The following is a 22,978-nucleotide window of genomic DNA, read 5'->3' on the forward strand; positions in this document are numbered from 1 at the left end:
TTCTGGATCTAAAACCTATAACGGCGTTTAGTTATAAAATTCGAAGGTCAACAGTCGGGATGTAAGTGCACAATAACAGTTTGCAATAGCAGAGTTTAGTGTATAACAAGGGCTTAAATCCGTAGATATTGAAAAATCAAATCTAACTAATGATCAGTTGTGTTCCTCTCAGATGAAACTCAGATATTGTATGTAAAACAAAATCGGATTTATTCATTTTTAACTCCCATTTCTTTGATGTAAACAACATATTGTGGTAAAATAACAATACAATATGGCCACATCATTGCAATTTGATTCCCTGACAGTTGATTGATATTGAATTTTGGCCAAGGACATATGTAGAAAGTAGGTGAAGGTTAAGGAGGTAAACAAAGTCAAAGACTGTCCTCATAAGTACAGCTTTACAACTTTTACTTTGTGCATATGTGTTTAAATCCATTTGTATGTGCCGAGGTCTCTGAACTGTTTTCACATACAGAATTTACTACAGTCAAGGTTGTTTGGACTTTGTGCAAATTTGTAAAATGCTCTTGTCTCTTCTCATTAATGCCTGAGTCACTCACTCACTCACACACACACACACACACACACACGCACACACACACACACACACACACACACACACACACACACACACACACACACACACACACACACATTTATAGACACCGGATGACGTGCAGCTAGCTCTGTGCCTGAGTAGCAGACTGCGACACGGCGTCCAACTCCCTCCCTCCCTCCCTCCTTCTCTGTTTCTGCAGTCCTCTCCTGTCCCAGGCAGCTTTGCTGCTGCCTCCTCCTGCAGCCCTGCCTGACTGATCATCAATAAGCTGTATTAGTCCATCAGTAATCATATTGCGAGAGAGAGCGAGGGAGAGTAGGGCAGCCAGACTTTGAGTGCATCATCACTGTGTGTGTGTGTGTGTGTGTGTGTGTGTGTGTGTGTGTGTGTGTGTGTGTGTGTGTGTGTTCGCGTGTGTGCAGTTGGTGAGAGGGAGGTGGGAGGGGTGTATCCTAGCGGGGAGCTTTTCCCTGTTGTAGTAACCAACCGCACGCCGACTGCCAGCCATTACTTCACTGCAGCAGCAATCAGCCCCTCCGTGCTTAGTGAGACAGACACACTAACCTGTCTGTCCCCTCCTCTTTTCTCCCTCTCCCTCTCTCCCTGCATATTCAGCAGAGCTGCCCTCCTCTCCTCCTCATCACTTTGCCACTCCTGCGGCATTGCTCTTTGCTTGAAGGGGACACTGGCCTGCTCCTCACCCACTGATTCTGCATGACTGTCACAAAGGTAAGACCGCTTCAGATGGGGAACAACTTCCAGGGTGTCACTCATGATTTGGGTTGACGGTTGCATGGAGGGACTGTAAAGGTTATTTGCGGCGTTATTCTCGTGCGTGTGCTTTTTTTTTTCTCAGTGGATGATTGAAGATGAGTTTTTGCTAAGTGTTTGACTTCCTGTGTGGAATCAGGTTATCAGGATGTTGCTGCCTGAGGATGTGTGTCTTAATGTGTGTTTGCATGATTGTCCTCTTGTTAGTAATGCAGTCTGGTCATGACCAAAATCAGTTCCATTCTCAAATCTGCAGTCTTTTACCAGCTGGCATCAGATCCTTCTGGGCATGAAGAAGTTATTCTTGTATCTGTGCAGGACCTATTAAAACTTTATTCAAAAAGTCTTTGTGTTCAGAGACGGAAGGAAATATCAGGCCTGGCATCTAAAGACAAACCTGCAGCTATAATGTTGTAAAACTCAATTATGGTTCATGTTGGATTACTGTCGTCATGCCGATAACATTTGGGTGGTTGGGTTGTTTTAACGTGTTTGGTTCATTTCTTTCATGAGAACTGATAATTAGTGTAATACTGATTTTGTGTTTTGTGTGCCTGCAGCTACAGAAGTAAATCATGTCTCCTAAAGCCTGCTTGTGTTTGGTGACAAATAGTGATTTATAATGCTAATAGACAAAAAGATTCCAATTACTATATGCAAATTCTGGCTTACTGTGGATTTACAACTACTTCATGTGAAGATTTTGGTGTTTCACCAGTGTGCTTCAGTCATATTGTAGCTTCTCTGACCTACTGTTGCTTGGATTTTAGCTCATTGGTACAACACTTTGAACAACAGCATCCGCCTAATGAATAGATATAAAAGTAAATGGAAAATACGGTTCAAACAGTCGTATCACAGCGATTCAGGGCACATTAGGGATTAGAAGGAGGTTCCCACAAGGCAAACCGCTAAATTTCAGGGATTAGCCTTTGTTTTTGATTAATGTAAGGGCAAGTGTTGGTGTTAAGAATATGGTGACAATTATGGTTAGACCTCTGGGAATTAATGCAAGTCATTGCAGTTTCCTCACAAGCGCCAACAACAAATGTGTTTTTGTCTGCGTGGGTGTGCATGATCAGGGGGGATCAGAAGTTGATCCTAAAGTTGATCCTAAAGTTAGGTGAGTGTTTACATGCACCTGAGTGTTTATTGGTATTTGCAGTCTGCTTAAGGTGCAGCAGCCAGTTGAATCCTCTTAATCAATTAACACAGAGAGAAAGAGAGAAAGAAAGAAAGAGAGAAAGAGGAAATGAGCACACCTACTCCCATGTAGAGAATTAACCTGGCCCAAAATAGATGACCTACTGTAGACACAGGACAATGGCCTATTTCCTCACTTATGGTCACACACCTGCAACTTCCACCCTTATGATCTGTTAATAGAAAATAGTAAATGTTGTATTTCCAGGCTGAAATCTCTCCCACAAAACCACACAGATTCACAGACAATTGCTCTCAAAGTAAAAATTTTCAGCCTGTGTGTGAGAGAGATTATGTAGGAGGTGTGTGTGCTGCTGCGTAGGTGGACATTCTCCACTGTGAGAACTGGAAGAGGAAAAGGTCAGGTGCTCGTGTTGGCGCTGAGCCACAGCCCAAATCTCACAGTAGACAAAGCCAAAGGCATTAAAGTACATTTTAATGAATACAAGCTTCTTTTTTTTTTTTTTTTTTTTTTTTTTTTTTGTGTGTGTGTGTGTTTGCTTTCATTTTCATTCCCAACTGCAAGTATGGAAATTAGGTGTGTGTGTGGGGGGGGGGGGGGGGGGGGGGGGACACAGGTAAGACAAAAACATGCTTTGACATCTTTGTAGGGAAAGGTATGAAAGCACATTTCCCCCTGTGGTATCTAAAATATGATAGGTGTGTGGGAGAAGCAGGGAGAGAGGGAGAGAGAGTGTCTGGGGAGCTGTTTTCATGGCTCTGCCTGCCAACAGCTGAAAAGTCACCTTGGGAGGGATACAGGACACGAGCTTCTGTGCTGACGGGGCTAAACAGCCCTCTACCCCTCAGCACACAGATACGGGCTGACAGAGAGAAAGGCCGTGCAATGACTACTTAGTATCAGACCAGCATCTGAGGTCTGGCTTGACCTCTTATCATTACACCATAGATTTACAATAATTTGTGAAGGGGAGAAAGACGTTTACGTGTTAACAGTGACACCTGGATTTTCTCCTCATACTAATTAGCACATCTGCAAGTCAAAACCTTAGTTACACGATCACGAGAAAGGTTGTCAGAACAAAGGTTTCTGTGGTCTAATTTAGGACATTATGAACTGACTTTTTGTTGTAAACCATTTCGCATTAACAAAACATTCAATAGAAGCACAGAAAGAATATAATGTTGATGCATAGTTATATATTTTATGGCCAAGAATCATCAAAATGGCAATTAATTTTGGCACTTTATCAAAGGATATATCCCTTTTATTAAGGTACAGGTTGTTATTGTCTAAACAAGTGCATCAAGGATTATTTTTTCTCAAAGTAAACAGTGATGTTGAAACATTACTCGCTAGATTATTAATCACTGAAGCGGCGATAAATGTAAACTGATAAACAGATGAAATTCTGAATTGTCTTTGAGACAAATTGGTCAATATTTGGTGTGTTGTTTCTGCTAAATAACGTAAAGGAATCCTGCCAACCAGGAAACCAATATAAATGGTAACCGTCAAAGAAATGCATTAGTAGATAGATCAGCTGACAAAGAAAGAAAATGCCATTAAAAAAAAACTAAAAAAAACGCTGACAGAGAAAATAGGTCATTGCAAGTTTAAATCCGTGGCCTCTGCTTTCAAACATGGCTGCAATGGCCTGAGTCCTCTGTGAGGCGGGACCATAAGCTCTTCAGCTTTTTAAGACCAACACTTCAGTCTGCTGGCACAGATTTCTTTGGGCCCGGAGGTTTATCCCATATATTGCCACCAAATATCATAACACCTCAAATTGAAAATCGTAATATGATTTGTAAAAACAACCTGAGGGTACTGTGTTCCTAAATGGCTGGATGATGTTATTGTACTTGTAGGCTGCTGAATCAATCCTGCGTGTAGCTTCACTGAATGCTGCCAAAGTGCTTGTACAAAGAGTTTTAAAACTGCTGAGGAGTTAGATGCTCAGTACTTATTAGAGCTTTCATGAATCTAAATGCCAAGTACAAGAATCTATTTTTCTTGAGTGAGATGCTTCGTGCTACATCCGGTATGCTGCTCTCAGTGGTGTAGCGGAAAACTGCCAACACAGCTAGCACATCAGGGCACAGCATGAGATTATTATTACTATATCTGGACACTCTGTTCTCATCTACTCTGTGTGTGTGTGTGTGTGTGTGTGTGTGTGTGTGTGTGTGTGTGTGTGTGTGTGTGTGTGTGTGTGTGTGTGGACATGAGCGGGAGGGCACACACAGTTGGCAGATGCATTATGTGTAGGTGGGTGGATAACTCCTGTTACTACTAAATGGGTGCAGAGTATTAGAGGTCTTGTGATACCAGCGGAAGAGAAAACCTGTTCATCTGCCGCTTTTTGACCTAAAATCGTTTGGATGTGTGTGTCTACGTCTTCAGGGCTGTTCAGTTCGATCACGGAGTATCCGAATGAAACCCTGTAGCTCGCAGCTGCTCCGTTACATCAAATAAGAAGGCACAACAGACCCAAACATTAAAACTACTCAGCCTTCAGTTTGTTCCATCAAAGACCTCTACAATGTCCTCCAACAACGCAGGGGGCAACGGAGACTCGCTGTAGCATTGATCGTTGCCCAGAGTTACCTTCCTGTCAGTTTTAGTTTTGCTCTCGGTCCACAGGGCTAAGGGGAGAGGCATAATGGCCACAATGGGATTTCTCTGTGAAAGAAACTGACCTCCTCAGAAGGCTGAGGTCACACAGCCCTCGTCTGCCAACAGACCTCCAGCCTGAGACGTTGGGCACTATAAATATAAGCACAGAAGGAGTGACTTCTATTTCATATTCAAAGCAATTTCTGAGCATCTGGCTGGCTATCCAAATGTGGCATAAAGCATTATGGCAAGTTGTTGGCATAGAAATAGTTTCACAGAGCATTTGGGCTGTTCTGTTGAATACCCCCTTCATTAGAAAGCTGCAACTTGCATGGCGATCCCTGAAATGGTCCAGTTGTCCTGGTCCAGGGAGGGAGGAGTGACCAAGACAGGGGAGGTGGTGGTGGTGGTGGTGGGGGACTTTGGAGTATCCCTTTTTGTTCCTTTGGACACCAGCAAAAATGCTCCCCAGCTCACACTAAAGGGAGGCCATAAATAATGTCTATTCTCAGAGGACACACACACACACTCACACTCACACTTACACACTCACACTTACACACACACACACACACACACACACACACACACACACACACACACACACACACACACACACACACACACACACACTTGTGTCTGAATAACTGTCCTCACAAAGTACCAGAAAACACACGCACATAAATACATGTTTCTCTCTAGCAAAGGCTTTACATTTAACCTACTGACGTGTATCCTGTCTAATTCAAAGGAGCATTCCAGCTGTGTCGAGTGTGTTTGCAATTACATATCTGCAAACACCCCAATTATGAAGGAGGCCCACGCTGCTCTGATGTCGGGCACACATATGCGGTTGGAAAGATGTCTGAAAGCCATTTTCACTGTGTTTATAGTACAGCTTCTGCTGTTAACTGTAAGGCTGTTAAGAGTCTCATAGCATAAAACAATTCACGATTTGTTTCGAGATACCAAAGCTAGTAGTCCTTTTTGAATATCATATGCTTTTATGGTATTTTACTTGTCCAAAATAGAAAAGCTGTACACATGTACACACACACACAAGTCCAAACCGTCCACACTCAAACTGTCTGAATTCTTTACTCGGGGCACCTCGCCCACCATAAATCTTAATTGAGTCTGATAGAAACCACTGGCCATTTGTCAAGCTTAATGTTTACCCGCACGCTCTCTCACACACACACTGGCACATTAAACGGAGAGCTAAATCCCTAACCTAGCAACCCACAACCTGCTATTCTCTGAGGAGGAAAAATACACAAAAGTTTAGCAGATTAAGAATACTAAATCCAGAATTAAGCTTATTGTGTTTTTTTGATATTTGCTCCAAATGGAGCAGATAAAGGAATTAACACTGGGAGAGCAAGTTGTACGTGTGAAGAGGATGAGCAGATAAAAAGTGTGAGGAGAAAAACAAAAAAGGGAAAAAGGGGGAATAGTTGTGAGAAAGCCACAGAAAAGCATTCACCACAGGAAGACATTCAGATCTCATGAGCTCATTGCCTGTCAGAAAGCTTCCTTACTCTGCTGTGTGTGTGTGTGTGTGTGTGTGTGTGTGTGTGTGTGTGTGTGTGTGTGTGTGTGTGTGTGTGTGTGTCTGTGTGAGAGAGAAATTTTCTGTTAAAACTGTACTTTTCATTTTCAATGTGAAAAAGCTGAAGCACATTTCCCAAAAAATTGAGAAACTCTTCATTCCTTTTGTCCCTGCATGAATCATCCCTCCACTGTAAACGCATTCTCACAGCACAGACTCCCATATAGTAGATGACCGTCTTGCCAAAATATGACTTGAATTCATTGTGGAAAGGGCACTGGGGAAAGCTTTGTTGTGGCTTTTTTTGGATCAAAGTGCTCATTTTTGAATTCGCCTTTGGGAGATGGCTGAAATAATAGAGGACGAAATCATGTGAAATTATTTGTGAACCTCCTCCTCCTCAGGAAATACAGACACAGGAGTGACCATTACCAGCATGCCCTTTCCCCTTCAGCTGAGATTAAGTCTGTGTGTGTGTGTGTGTGTGTGTGTGTGTGTGTGTGTGTGTGTGTGTGTGTGTGTGTGTGCGCGCGCGCGTGCGCACAGTACAATCAGGACATAGGATGTGCTTCCTGTTTGTGTGCCTGGGGACGAGGCAATACGTGCATTGAGAGAGGGGTGTCTTACTTTATATGTACAAGTTTGATTGATTGTGTGTACGAGGCGGATTAAATTTTGTAGTGTGAAATGAGAATAGTCTGGTGTTTAACTCTTACTTTTGAGGAAGATGAAATAATTACATAATTTCAAAGAGGCTTTCTTCAAGAATTTTGTGGGAAACTATTTTAGGATTTAAGAAGGTTCACTTGTCTTACCCAACCTGTTTTTTTTTTACATATAAGAAGAAACTGGGAGTAACACTCAGTATAAACTGTTACTGTCACAACTGTTTGTGCCGTTAATTACTCGAAATCTGTGGTTTGTGACCTAAAAGTGGATCGAGGGGTCATTTTGAGAGGGATGCAAACGTGTGTGGAAAAAAAATAGATATATTTTGAAGTCTACAGAATTTAGTTTGCTGCACTTTTATTTTGAAGAACGTGACACAGGACACAGGATACATGCAGTAGCCATTTGCGGCCAGTGTTATCATGACAGTAAGGAACTACTAACATTATAACATTAATAGTTATCTCTCATTCAAGCATTCTGACCCCAGACCTGCAGCCTCAGCAGAATTTCAGGTTCATTCGACTAAACTATGTTTTTCCAGTCTTCTTTTGTCCAGTTTTGTTGAGCCTGTGCTCATGCATGATCAAATTTCTGTTTTTGGCTGAGTGGAAACCAATGTGGTGTTCTGTGGTTGCCCATCTGCCTCGAGGTTTGACGAGGTTTGACGTGTTGTTCATTCAGAGATGGTTTTCTAAATAATAATGTAAATAATGGACTTTTATACATACACATGAAGATCCTCTGAGCTTCTGTCATCCCCAATCAGTCCGGCCATTTCCCTCCGACCTCTCTCATCAACGAGGCATTTTCTTGCTGCTCTCTGGATGTGTTTTGGCTTTTTGCACCGTTCTATGTTGACTGTTGTGGCGTAAATCCCGGGAGACCAGCAGTCTCATAAATACTCCAACCTGCTACAAAGCTTTTAACGCCTTTTTAAAGCAGTTTTTTAAACAGCTGAAAAAGATGTTTCGAGTGGAATCGTCCCCAGAAAGCAATCTGTCCCTTCTTAATGTTCACGTGAAACAACTCGGGCTTAAAATATGATTATATATGTGCTGTCTTGTGAAGAGAGGCACTCTGAAATGAATGCACTTATTTTTCCTTCATTTCTGTTGCACCGGTGAAGCTGCAGTGGTCAATGCCTGTCAGCTATGCGGGGCACTGCAGCTCTACTGCAGTGAGAGTCTGGGTGGTCCATTTTCTCATTGAAACAGCAGCTGCCGGTTGGGAGGTTTGATGAAGTGTCAATGAATCTACTTGCAAAGTGTTATCCCGCATCCCGAATGAATGACAGCGGCGTGACGCTGACGGCAGCAGTGCCGCGCTTGCTAATGCAATGTCACCTCACCCTTAAGGTTGGTCCGATCATGAGGGCAGATTTCATTATGTTTTGTGATAGATTTCTTGCTCACGTGGGATGGCGGTCGCGTACGATGCACTGGGATGTCTTAAAGTGGTAAAGCGCTGCTTCAAACGGGATACGTACGGATGATGAATTCATCTCGGCGTGTGTTGTGCGGTCGGTGTTCTGCGCTGAATGTGACGGCGCTCAAGAGTTGAGTGAACATAAGAGAGCAGCGAGTGGGGCAACGAGTGAGCACATCCATGGAGGACGATACTACCACCCACACCGTTTCTCTCTCAAACACACGCGAACAGGCAGACATCCACATCGGAGTTCATCTGGGTCTGATTCAGCTCTGGATTTCGCCTATAGGCACTGATCATAGCGTAAATATAGACATGGGTCTCTGAAGCGCAGAACACTTCTGTTTTTTCCATTTTCTTTCCTCTTCCATCTTTTTTTTTTTCCTCGTGTTTCTACTATTTCCTCTCATTCTTCACATTGCACATGTTTTAATAACTTTTCTTCGACCTGTGCTGCAGTCAGAGATCCACAGAGAGTGGAGTGACTGCTCTGGACAAACTGATGGACTAATGAGGAGATCACACGAATCATAAATACATAAGCCTCTTATAAAGGCCGCAGTATATGGGGAAAGTGCCAGCTCTGAGCCACAGATAAAGCATGGTGTGTCAGCAGTTTATTTGATGAGTTTGGCCACAGCAATCCATTTTAAGAGGGAGGCTTGTTTAAGTTCAATTGACATTTGGAGAGATCAGGAGCCAGGTGGTGCAGAAGAAAAGCAAATGATGCAGGAGAAACCTGGGTTCAGTTCAGGGGCCCTTCAGACCCTGAGGTGTTGGTATTGCTGTGCTGGCAGTGTTCATTAGTGGGAAGTTGTGGTAAAAGAGTGTCTTCTTCCTTTTAATGCATTAGTGACCCCTCGTGGTTAGTCAGGGTGTTTTGCGTAATGATATCACGGGCAGATAGCGGTAACAGATCTATACGTCCTTCTGGTGAGCTGCTGGGTAGTTCATGTGGCTGTTTACATCCTCCTCAGACCAACAGAGGGGATAGTAGGTCTTCAAGAATGAGAGAAAGAAGGAAGGACATGTAGGAAAGATTAAAAAGGACTTTTATATGTTGGTATTTTTAAAGCAACCAGTCTACATGTGAATATATTGTAAATTAAGTGTATAACAGAACTGTATGTTTGCACCTAAAACCTTTGTGTAGGCAGTGACATGATGTTTGAGTTTCTATTGAATTAATTTCACAGACTTACTGAGTTTTCGCCAGACATTTTTCATCACAACCGAGAAGCATAAATGTCAATCGGCTCTTATTTTTGTAGAATTTGTTATTAATTCCAGCTGTCTGGATTTCTATTGCTGTCACTATGGTAACACTGTGGGCATGCCTGTCTGTCTTACAACAGACACGAGAAACAAAGAGCCTTTTGAAATTATTGGACATGAGAATTCATACTACGTCAAACGTGAACTGTATTCTCTGCAAGCTACGCAATTATTAACATTTACAGTATGACTACGGTATTAATGAAACATCTCGATTAATAAATGACTTTGGCTTGCACACTGCTAACTCAACCTTCTTTCTAATTTAGTGTCAAGTTTAAGGGAAACAAAAACAAAGTGACTCTAAGCTGGGAGATCCTGTGGACACCATATGTTGACCCACTCTATGCATTTTCCTCATGTGTTATTGTTTACCGGACGGATTCACCAGCTGAGAGCCAGCTGTGTCTGCATTCCTGCCGCCAGCGTCTTCACTGTGGGCGCTGACTGCAGCTCAGAGGGTTTGCTGGCTCTGTGCTGATCTGCCAGGTCATTTATTCATGTATATGGTTTGTGGAAAGAGGTAGAAGTAGAAAGGAAGAGAGTAACATTTGTCTAAAAGATAGAAGAAAAGGAGGGTAAGGAAAAAATGCAAAGACCTGAAAACATTTGTAATTTAAGTTTGCATTTGTAGAAGCGTCACCTGTCTGTTTTCATTGCATTACTCCATAATAAGATGAATAATAAGACCAACGTTATGACGCACTGTTGGCTTAAAGCTTTGGCAATTAATATGTTGGGTGTTTGTAGGATTCATGCATTGTTTAATTGTATTGGGTAATATATGTTTTGTCTGTGTATTACAAAAAAAAAACCCAACTAAACACGAGGTTGGTTCAGATCATACAGGAAGCTAAAGTATGACTTGGGAAGTGAGCAAATTCAGCAGGGAGTCGATGGTGCTGAGAGAGACCCCCTCATGGAATAACATCCCAAATTAAATATTTGTCTCCATAGAGGATAGGGAAATGAGGTCTGTGTTTTACATCTGGCTTAAACTGGGACACATAAGCCTCGTGTATTGTACACGTCCAACTGACAGGCTGGCAACGGAGGGATCAATGCAATAGACTGGAAAGATGTGCATGAGTGACCATTATCAGATATCCAACATTTTGCTAGCTACCATACTGCCTGACACGTGACTGACATGCTCTCAAAGAAATCTTACAATAAATCTCTTCCAACAGTGGAAAAATTCCTTTTAAACATATGGAGGCACGTGGATGGAGAATTGACAGCAGCTTTGGTTCAGTGGTTGGTTTTCCTCAGGTGATCTCATCCAACACAGTGGCTTCTCAAAATTAGGTCAAAATCACAACACATTAACCTTCACCCACATATGGGAATACTGTCGTTTCAAATGTGGCTTAACAAGCTCACACGTAGATGAAATGGCAATTAGTGCTGCCCGTTGTTTGTGTGTTTTAACAGAAAAAGCACAGCTTGCTTGTCCTTTTTTTTTTCTTTTATTGAAACAGAAAGCTGAAGGAGACAATATTGTAGAAGCACCGGAGAAATAATCACAGAATTGGCAGAGTGCATACATTTCAGTGTGTGTGTGTGTGTGTGTGTGTGTGTGTGTGTGAGAGAGAGATATGCAGTCAGGAAACCTGTGACAGAGAAGCGGAGAGCACCATCTCTTTGTTCATTTCATCTATTCACAGTCACCATCTCTCAGAATCTGCACTGGCATCATTTGTCCGTTTGTCTATTTTGACCGTGGACACTTTAATCCATTAATGCAGTTATAGTTCAACCTGCTTACTCATTAGGAGTCCTTCCTCATGACCTCTGCCCTGAATAAATGGGAACATCTGGAGGTTCCCTTCCCCCACTTTAAAGCTGCCAGAAAGGTGCCAGAATTGCTTCAACCTGACTGGACCCTCCTTCTTTTTTTTTTTCTTCCTCATGATAATAAGATTGTTTACAATTTTTTTTTTATTTGTGTTAAAGAACCAACAAAAGCAAAGCAACTTTTTTTGTGGCCATTTATCCCTTCCAATATTGTCACAAGGAAGCTCTACCTTGGTATGCTCTCTTTAATATTATTGCATTTTTATCCCTGTCCTAACTCAGTGGTCCAATTTTTCCAGCATCAGCAAACCACAGCTATCTTTGTCCAAATGAGAGATTAACACATTTCTTTATATAGTTTGCGGTCATTACTCTGGACCCACCTTTCATGTGAATTGACTAGTCCATTAAATTGAAAGTAATTATCAGGAGATTGCAGAGAACCGACGTGGTGCACTAACATGATATTGACATGTCAGAGGTTCCTGTACAAGGTCATTAGTTATCTCATTGCTGGCTGTAACTGTATCAGACAGCTTTGCATTGGTATCCGGTGTCTGCATCTACTCTGATAGATAGTCTCGACAGTACTCTGCTCCAAAGCAAGATTTGTTAACAACTACCGAGCAGACTGGCAAGAAATATTGTGGAAATTAAAGGTTATGTCCTTATGATGACTTAGTTTTGTTTCACATCCTCAAGGCAATATATCCACCTTTTAAGCAAAAAAATATAAATCTAGAAAGAATACAATTTACTGATTTATGATCTCCAGAGGTTGAATCCTTTCAGAGATGGAAATCATTAAATCCCTTCTTGCAACACACCTGTGCTAAAAGCGTAGTACAAAAAGATAAAGTCATTTGTTTGTTGTTGCTTAGGTAACCATTTAATCAACAGTATTATGTGTTTATACAACAGTTTCATATTTTGCGATATAAGGGACATTGTAGCCTCTCAGGACTCTCTTGTGTGCTGTTTTTATTTTTGTGTTATTTGTACAGTTTCTTCATAATTAATCATACATACAGTACAGTCATGCATTTAACCTGTGATTTCAAGTCACTATTTAAAATGCATTTTAAGTCCAAACTTGCTCGACCAAAAATTGGTCTTAACTTTTCTATCGATAGTTTAATGATTTGTAATTTTTTTTTTGGAACCAAGATGATGAACATTTGATTCATTTTCTATTTGAGATTAGATTGATGAATATTAGATCTTTCGGATCCTGTTCCTCCTTGGATCAATGATCGTATTCTTCCAAGTGTATCCACCGCAGTATCGCAGAACTGATGATTAGTGCGCTCGCAGCAGCGATGACGGCTGCCAAGGTTCAGCCGGTCACTGTCTGGAGCGGTCCTCGGCCCGGCAGATGGTCTGACACCTCTCCTTCTGGGTTTGCTTTTTCACGCTCTCCATCCCTCCAATCTGCGAAGAGAGACGGAGTGCGAGAAGGACACAGTGAAAGGACATAGGAGTGAGAGAAAAGAGAGAGCAAGACGTCCAGAGGAAGATTGAGGGGAGGGAGAGCCACCGAAAGAGTGTTCGGGCCGGTCCGGGTCGCCGACGCAGTTGAGCAGGATCGTCTGGCAGCTCCAAGGTTCTGCCGATCTGAGCTTCAAAGCTTTGTGCCTCATCCAGTTTGGATGAACAAGAAGCTTTTTTTCCAGACTTGTGATAAAACTGAGTAATAAAGACACCGTCGAGTTTGGATGAGGAAAGATCAGATGAAGCAGGAGATGGATTTGTGTTTTTTTTATGGAGAAGAGAAACTGGTGGCTGGCCGGTCGTTTTAGTCTCGCGTGTTGTCGCATGTGGTGACAGTCTGTTTTTAAAACATGTTTGCTGCAGCGCTGTTATGATGGAGAATAAACTGTCACGTCAGGCCTTTTCTAGGCAGACAATTTGACTTGTCATAGTAATAAGGAACAGACTTTATGAATAACGTTAATAATACCTATTTTCTTATTTTCTGTAAGTGTCACAGTCATCGAAGAATGGGGCTTGGTATTGTTCAGAGTACTGAGGGTACCGAGATCTAGACTTCGATACGATTCTTAAAAAAAAAAAATAATACCAACTTTATAAAATAGGGTTAGGGTCGCATGCAGGATATTGCTCGGACTTACAGTGGGTACGGAAAGTATTCAGACCCCTTTAAATGTTTCACTCTTTGTTTCATTGCAGCCATTTGCTAAAATCAAAAAAGTTCATTTTATTTCTCATTAATGTACACTCAGCACCCCATCTTGACAGAAAAAAACAGAAATGTAGAAATTTGTGCAAATTTATTAAAAAAGAAAAACTGAAATATCACATGGTCATGAGTATTCAGACCCTTTGCTCAGTATTGAGTAGAAGCACCCTTTTGAGCTAGTACAGCCATGAGTCTCCTTGGGAATGATGCAACAAGCTTTTCACACCTGGATTTGGGGATCCTCTGCCATTCTTCCTTGCAGATCCTCTCCAGTTCCGTCAGGTTGGATGGTGAACGTTGGTGGACAGCCATTTTCAGGTCTCTCCAGAGATGCTCAATTGGGTTTAGGTCAGGGCTCTGGCTGGGCCAGTCAAGAATGGTCACAGAGTTGTTCCGAAGCCACTCCTTTGTTATTTTAGCTGCGTGCTTAGGGTCATTGTCTTGTTGGAAGGTGAACCTTCGGCCCAGTCTGAGGTCCAGAGCACTCTGGAAGAGGTTTTCTTCCAGGGTATCTCTGTACTTGGCCGCATTCATCTTTCCTTCAATTGCAACCAGTCGTCCTGTCCCTGCAGCTGAAAAACACCCCCATAGCATGATGCTGCCACCACCATGTTTCACTGTTGGGATTGTATTGGGCAGGTGATGAGCAGTGCCTGGTTTTCTCCACACATACCGCTTAGAATTAACGCCAAAAAGTTCAATCTTGGTCTCATCAGACCAGAGAATCTTATTTCTCATAGTCTGGGAGTCCTTCATGTGTTTTTTTTGGCAAACTCTATGCGGGCTTTCATATGTCTTGCACTGAGGAGAGGCTTCCGTCGGGCCACTCTGCCATAAAGCCCCGACTGGTGGAGGGCTGCAGTGATAGTTGACTTTGTGGAACTTTCTCCCATCTCCCTACTGCATCTCTGGAGCTCAGCCACAGTGATCTTTGGGTTCTTCTTTACCTCTCTCACCAAGGCTCTTCTCCCACGATTGCTCAGTTTGGCTGGACGGCCAGGTCTAGGAAGAGTTCTGGTCGTCCCAAACTTCTTCCATTTAAGGATTATGGAGGCCACTGTGCTCTTAGGAACCTTGAGTGCTGCAGAAATTATTTTGTAACCTTGGCCAGATCTGTGCCTTGCCACAATTCTGTCTCTGAGCTCCTTGGACAGTTCCTTCGACCTCATGATTCTCATTTGCTCTGACATGCACTGTGAGCTGTAAGGTCTTATATAGACAGGCGTGTGCCTTTCCTAATCAAGTCCAATCAGTTTAATTAAACACAGCTGGACTCCAATGAAGGAGTATAACCATCTCAAGGAGTATCAGAAGAAATGGACAGCATGTGAGTTAAATATGAGTGTCACAGCAAAGGGTCTGAATACTTATGACCATGTGATATTTCAGTTTTTCTTTTTGAATAAATTTGCACAAATTTCTACATTTCTGTTTTTTTCTGTCAAGATGGGGTGCTGAGTGTACATTAATGAGAAATAAAATGAACTTTTTTGATTTTAGCAAATGGCTGCAATGAAACAAAGAGTGAAAAATGTAAATGGGTCTGAATACTTTCCGTACCCACTGTACATAAGATATGTAAGTTGTGGGCGGGCACACAAGTGGAGACTAAGTATGGTAAACGCTCTACTGGCTCATTGATAATTACAACTTAAACGTAGCAAAAATGACGCCTTTTAAAAACATGTCAGCGTGCATGTAGCCTCGGTATTGAAAACGAACCGGCATCCTTTGAAACTAGATCGTATCGAAGCAATGCCATTTTGTTGAACGCTCAGGTGAACCACCGACAGGACGGAGACAGCTCATCCACCCTACGCTCTCTGAGCTCACTTTAGGCGACAGCGTCCGACATCCGGCAAAGAGCTCCTGTTTGCACTTCACCCATCAGAGGGTGACTTTGATGCCCATCTCCTGGCTCTCCCCAGATACCGGGTTAAATGACCAATGGTCAAACCCTCCTCCAAGACGGCATACTCCCTCAGCAATCACCAAAGGCAATATGTAAACAGATCTGAAATAAATCATAACTCGCTGGCTGATCAATCATTCCACAGAGCGGTTCCTGTGGTCGCACTTCAGTGATGGATTTCAATAATCTGATGAAAGTGCTCCTTCGTTTCCTGCATCTTGGGCCCGATGCCATTTTGTTCTCTCATTTTGAACCACGGCCAGATGGATTGAACTCTGACATAAATCAACTTTCTTTCACGTCGCTTCTGTAAAAGTTTGTAAGCTTTGTCCCCAAAACACAATTTCAATTAGCTGGATGTATTAGCTTCGCTCAAACAGACGTCCCCCACGTAACGAATGGAAATGCTTCATGTTTTCAAAGTTAGTGATTATATGAAAACAAAAAGACAAGTTATCCTTGTATTGATATTTTTTTTTATCAGATATGAGGATGTGGTAACTGAAATTTGTCATCAGGGCCTTGTTTTCAGGATATTATTGGCTAAAAAGTTACGATTAAATGAGTCTTGAACGTTGATATTTTCATTATTTTGTTTCCAAAGGTTTTTTAACGATGGCAATATCAGTATCCAATAGCCAAGCAGCAAACGACCGTAACGTCAACCTCTGGTTTGCCATTATGAAGCCTTGAGTTTGACTTTTCGGCCGTCGCCTTCTGCTAGCTCAGAGCAATTTGAAGCCAAAAGTGACCATACTTTGACGAGCTGGGGGGGGGGGAGCAAGCGGTGGCTCTGACCCGTTTTGATTGGAAACCCAATGACACTAAGCCCCACCCTCCTATAGCAAAATCTGACTGCACCACAGGCATGTCAATCAAACCCCCCAAAATGACAGCTTTTTGAGGCCTGATTTCTCTCTCGGAGCGACTTCAGCTAACAACACCTTAATAAGTTGTGGAAAAAAAAATCTATTGACCTTTTACTTCATAAGAGAATTTAAATGGGAGTCTGTGGAGCGGAGGCTTTTTTTGGGCCAACCCCTAGCGGCACTCGGTGGTATTGCACTTCATGGCACTTCCGCATTGGCCTCATTTCTCAGACCTGTGGACCTACGTCCACGTGTCTTTAAATTTAGCACACAGTTTTCTTTGGCTCGGTGTGTGTAAGTGTGTGTGCTGCAGAGCAGGCAGGTGGTCTGACAGAGTTGAGTTAATCTCTGTCTGCTAAACGCCTCCTGTGCTCCTCCCTTCTGTCTGCTTTTTTCCTTTGTTTCTTTAAATATTTCATCACTCTTTGTCAGTCAGCACTGCCCTTTCTTCCTCTCTTTTCTCTCCTCGTCTTCTCTTTCACCCTAAATACCCTGTTCTCTGTTTTTGTCAAGAGTTATCTGTATTTTCCTTTTTTTTCTCCTTGTGCCTCGCATGCCTGCTGTTGTTTCTCTGTCTTTCCTCTGGACTTTTCCTTCACCTTGAGTCAACAACAACCCCCCCCCTTCCCCAGCTTGCATCATTATGCTCCAAAAAGCATGAGGCAAAAAGTCCCGGGGGAAAAGGAAAGGCAGGAACAGGGGAGATTATTAATTTAGACTTTTTTTTTTTTCTTTTTTTTTACTGGTGCCTGACCTTAGAGTGGAAAAGGAAAAAAATGTGTGTCTGATTTGTATTTAAATGGAAAATATGATGTGCGTTAGAGGAGGATTAATAAAAAGACTCAGCCAGTATTTGGGAGCAAATCAGAATATCTAGGAAATCACATAGTATAAATCCATTGTAGTTATATTCACTGGATGATAACACTGCTGGCTGATAACAAGCTGCTTTTACCCTGCGGGAGCAATGGATGAGTTCCGGGACACCCACTCCTCCAACTACTTGTGCTCTGATAAGTGCCCTGCAGATGGGTGTCTGTGTTTCCAGTCCTTGGGTAGTGTGCTCTTTGCATTACAGCTGCTTAATGGGGCTATCTTAAGCCCTAAGAGCTGCCATTAGCTGAGCTTGTGCATCTTCTGTCATTACCACAAAGTAATGCCCGATGGTCATGGATACACAGTCCAGAGTTCATGCAGCACCGGTTGCTGTTTCACCGGGCTTCCTTCTATATTACAGCTGTATATACGTAGAAATCCTGTTTTATAACAGTTCCTCACATGCTAATTGTTGTTACTATTAACAAAGATGGATTCAATGAGGTTTATGGTACACTCAGGATAAAGAAACTCTGTGGAGTTTTCAAACACTCATAGTACTGCTGAGTAAGCTTTTGATGGGCACTTGCCTGTTTCGTTGTGTCGTGTCTAATGAGCTACAAGAAACATTTCCACGGTGTCCTGCTTCTCTCTGCGCAACTGCAGTGGCAATGGCACACTGAGTGGCACAGTTTCTATGACAAAACTACAACCATGCCAGCGCTTCTGTGAGGCCATCCATCCATTAGATGCAGAGATATCTCCTTAAAAAGAACAAAATATGCATACCAATAATAATAATAATCATACAATCGGGAACCATGGATGTCTGTACATAATTTGGTTCATATCCATTTATTAGTTGTTGACACACTTTCCTGAAAAGGGGAAAACTTTGAGCTGCTGGTGGCCTTAGACAAAAAAAAAAAAAAAAAATCTAAGGATCAGTTCTCAAAGTCAATTGTGAAAATCAATTTAATAAAAGAACCTTGAATGTTGGCAGCAAATTTCCTGGTTGAAAGTTTCAGTCTGGATCAAATGTCACAGTCAGGAAACCACCAAAAGGATTCATGTTCCTGGAGAGAATAAATGTCAGATTGACCGATAGACCATCATAACACATGAAGTGCTGAGGTCACAAATGGGCAAAGTGAAGCTATCATCTTCCATCTTGTACCTTTCCATACTGTATGTGTTTGGCTATTCAAGCTGTCCAACATACAACAAATTATTAACTTTTGAAACCATCAGTAGTCGTAATAGAGTCACTAATATTTGGCTTCATTCACTGATATCTTATGCAGCACACCGTATAACTTCTGCATCTGCAGTGCTCCACTGTGGCTTATTAAGACACAGTATGTGGGTATATGTCCAGTTTGAAGGATTTGCAGTGCAGGGATCTGCTGTAGTTTTGCAGATGTGACATGTGGAGTTAATGTAGCAACACCCCCTCCCCACACCCTCCCTCCCGCACCCCACCTGCCAGTTGAATATATGAACTATTATTGGTTGAAAGACTGACGTGAAAAATGAGAACATTTTGCTCTTTCACCCAACCCCACTGTTCAGTTTATCGTGATGTGATACAGTTGAATCTTTTTGATGCGTTTGTGTGTTTTATTAATCATCCGAGAAACTCTAGAAATAAAATACCAGACATGAACGGGTCAGATGATGTGGACTGAGTTCCAACAGATCCTGTGACCTCTCTTTTCAACTGATTGAAATTAATGCAGTCTCCTATAAAACGTTACCTTTCCAACATTCCTGTATTGACCATCTGGAAAACCTGACAGGACTCCAGATGGACTGATTCACTCTGGGCTGCGAGAACAGGTGTGTTAAATCCATTCTGGTCTCTTTTATTTTATTCCAGTTGCCACTCACTCCCAGCTGCTTTCCTGTGCAGTGCGGGCTGTGGCTTTCCTCTACTTCTGTTGGGAGGATGCTGTAAGCAAACACTGGATGTATGGATTTTGTCTTACTTGTGTTGATTGTGCCTTTTCTGTCTGCACCAGGCATATTATATTTATGGTTGAGTTTCAGCTGATTTGGTCTGTAAGAGTACTTATAGTCGACCGTCTCATGGAAACTTATAAGGCCAACCTTTCCTTTATTGACTGCTTGTATTATTATAATAGTTTGCGGGAGTGATATAGGAACGAAGTATGTTCCTGCAGTTTGGTCGTTCTGAGACAAGCCACCATGCAGTCGAAACTTTTGGGATTTTAATGAAGTAAGACAGCAAAATACTCAGAATTGGAATGAAAATGTGTATGCAGAAATACATAAAACCACAAAATCTAGATATTGATTGGAGTACTCGTTGAAAATACAGTGCATGCAAGATTCATTATCACACCAAAAATACGTTGCATCATAAATTGGATCAGACTGTTGTGAGAAAACAAAAAAACAGCACACGCCACTCACATTTATTGTGCCAAAGATTAAAAACATTCTGGCAATGAATCATAATCTCTTGAAAATATTTCAAATTAAACATATACTTTAAAAAAAAATGCATTATTTTGCAATACATGAATTTCATTTGAGTGGTAAGCCATCTTAATTTTTAATATTAGTAAACATTAAATTCAAAATACATTATTATCAGTATTTACTTTCACGATAGAATAATACACTGTTGCCTATGGACTGACAGATTGATTTTAGCTGTTTGAAATAGTTAATATTCTTTATTGCTAATTCACACAATGCATATTATATATGAGAAATAACATTTTTGTTTATTAAGAAAATGTGACTTAACTGTATGGGATAGGGTCAGCAGTGTTGGTCTGTTGAGGATTAACACCAATGATACTGACTGTCAGCTGACAGCTCGTAAAATGCAATTACTGCTTTAATAATCTGCAGCTTCACAGCACACAAAGGCCTTTTATAGTATTCACAAACCATCCCATCAGGCATTGCCATAGCAGTGTCAAAAATATTCTGGCACTTCGAGCCAAGCTGTGATACTTCCTGTGTGAGTCAGAAATAGAGAGCCCACTTCACGCTGAGAAGATTTGGCCAAAGGAGCCAGTAGGACGTCTCTCTTTTTGTGAGATTTACTCCTCGCAGAGATGGGAAGTCATCATAAATGACTGTACAGTGTCACTGCCAAGACGGAGGAAGAAAACACAGAACATGACACAGTGGCTTGACAGGGCTTCACTGTGTCTGAGTGACAAGACATGCAGTCGCCCTGTGGATTTCCCTTTTGTGTCAATTGACTGTGAGCTCAGATGGTCCTACTTCCTTATTTGGCCGTGCACCAACACTAAGAAAATCCCAATTGGACCGTATTAAAAACCATCCAATTGATTTGGAGCTGTTTGAATGGCTTTTTAGGGTTCATTATGAGTCAATATACTGACTGTGTATAGTTTGAGAAGAGAGTCCATATTTGTCTGCTGCTCGGATGATGAGAGAGTACAGCTGTTAGTGTTCCTATGAATATTACAAGTCAAAAGTGTTTAAACTGAGACGGGTGGTTTTATATTTTGGGACTTGTTTTCATCTGAGAAACAACGATCTGCGGCTTTTTTTTATGTTTGTAAAAATGGGTTGAGAACTGATGCACAGAGCAGCAGCAGCAGTGTCTTCAGGCAGCTTATAAAAAAACTCAATAAACACACTCTGCTCTCTGGAGTGCTCGGCCTTCCAGCTATGGACACCAGAGTAAATATCTACTGATGCAAACAGACAACACATGGTCAGACACGGATGCAGGTATGGAATCAAAACACATAGGCAACGACACACACGCACACACACACACGCACACGCACACACACACACACACACACACACACACACACACACACACACACACACACACACACACACACACACACACCCAGCCGGGAGGCCAAGACAAAACCTGCTTCACAGTGAAGCTGCAGGGCCCCATCCACATTTCAAACACTCAGACAATCATCAGGGGACGCAATTTTCACCATAACACCTGCCTCGGTATATCGACCTGACCGGGGGTCGTCTCAGAGGCTGTTTGTAGTGAAAGAGCAGAGACTTTAGGGTTCGTCAATGAGAAACAGGCAGTGATTTACACATTTATCTCTATGCTCCATAACATCTTTATAGGTTCATAGGTTTACTAATATTTTTATCAGTGGAAAATAAGGTAAAAATTCTTGGCAGGAAGATTTAGTAGATGTTTGTTGTTTTAAAGTGTAGTTACGGTTCCCAATGGAGTCATGTAGTTAAAAAGGAATCAACACTGGTGCTCAAATTAACTTCAGCTGTTTTTAGGTGTTGGTTACACCTTGTTAACACATTTCAGACCACAATAACAAAATGATTGTAATTTGTGGGTGAATGATTTTATCAAGCATAAATCAGCTGTGAGGAGTTCCAACTATAGCAATATAAATTGCACCAATTGCCTTGTTCTCATTTATAAAGTAAAGCTTTTAAAACCATTCATTACAAAGTCAGACATCACAGTTTATAACAAGACGTGGAATGATTTATTCGTTTAAGATGTTCAACCTTTTTATGACACTTGGAAAAAAGTGAAAGCTTTGCTTCCCTTTTAGATAAATACATATTATTGCTAACTATTATGATGTTTTCAGTTGATTACCGGCTAAATAAATACCATAAAATGCTATAATACTTTCACGCATATTAAGATTGTTTATAAGATGAGAGAGTGAACTATTTGAATGTTTTCATTACATGACACCAGAACTGAAAACCGATTCAGAGGCAACATATTGAATTTCTGAATACAGCTACAGTACATAAGACTTACTGCATGTATAAAAAAAAACAGCACCGAAGACGTGTTTTATTTTAGCTTTGACACAACTGTGGATTGTATAACTCTTAAAGTATTCTACATTCCTTTTCTTTGATTGTTTCAAGTTTGAAAAAAACAGCAGTCTGACCATCTGTATTTCATCTTTCTGAGATCTTGCCTTTGGCACTGCTGCTGTTGCCAACAAGCTCCAGAGTTGCACACCTTCCATCTGGGGTCCACCTGCTTTTACCAAAATTAGAAAATGAAGTGTTAAAGGTGTAGCAATAAAAGATTTAAAAAAAAAAAAAAAAAAAAGAGAAAAGGATACAGGAAGTGAAATATTCTGAGTGGTTGTGGGCTTCTTGTGATTCCAGACGAGCAGCAGGTGGGAGAGGAGGGAGGATGAATGGCTGCTCTACTCTAATGCTGCTTCCTCTGCCTGAGCTGGAGCTGAAGCAGAGACAGAAAAGAGATGCTGACTGAGTGGCAGGATGGGAGAGAAGGGTAAGAGGAGGAAGGGGTGGCGGGGGGGGGGGGGGGGGGGGGGGGGGGTGGAGTGCGAG

The 22,978-nt window shown here is 41.8% G+C and overlaps 1 protein-coding gene across 4 annotated transcripts in view; it reads left to right on the forward strand.

Moving 5' to 3' along the window:
* The window catches only part of coro2ba (coronin, actin binding protein, 2Ba), a 44,415-nt gene that overhangs the window by 1,039 nt on the left and 20,398 nt on the right, over positions 1–22,978 (forward strand). Inside the window, exon 2 of one of the 4 annotated variants that reach the window (XM_069165716.1) lies at positions 1,181–1,294. In XM_069165716.1, coding sequence (XP_069021817.1) covers positions 1,280–1,294 — 15 coding nt within the window. In that variant the 5' untranslated portion in view covers positions 1,181–1,279. Of the gene's footprint in view, positions 1–883; positions 1,295–22,825; positions 22,920–22,978 lie in introns of those variants that run through there. The other 3 variants (XM_069165717.1, XM_069165715.1, XM_069165721.1) reach the window with 3 other exon arrangements.

This window comes from Embiotoca jacksoni, unplaced genomic scaffold (assembly GCF_022577435.1).
Source record: "Embiotoca jacksoni isolate LCO1_2020_lvr unplaced genomic scaffold, fEmbJac1.0.p SCAF_35, whole genome shotgun sequence".
NCBI classification, from domain to species: domain Eukaryota; kingdom Metazoa; phylum Chordata; class Actinopteri; family Embiotocidae; genus Embiotoca; species Embiotoca jacksoni.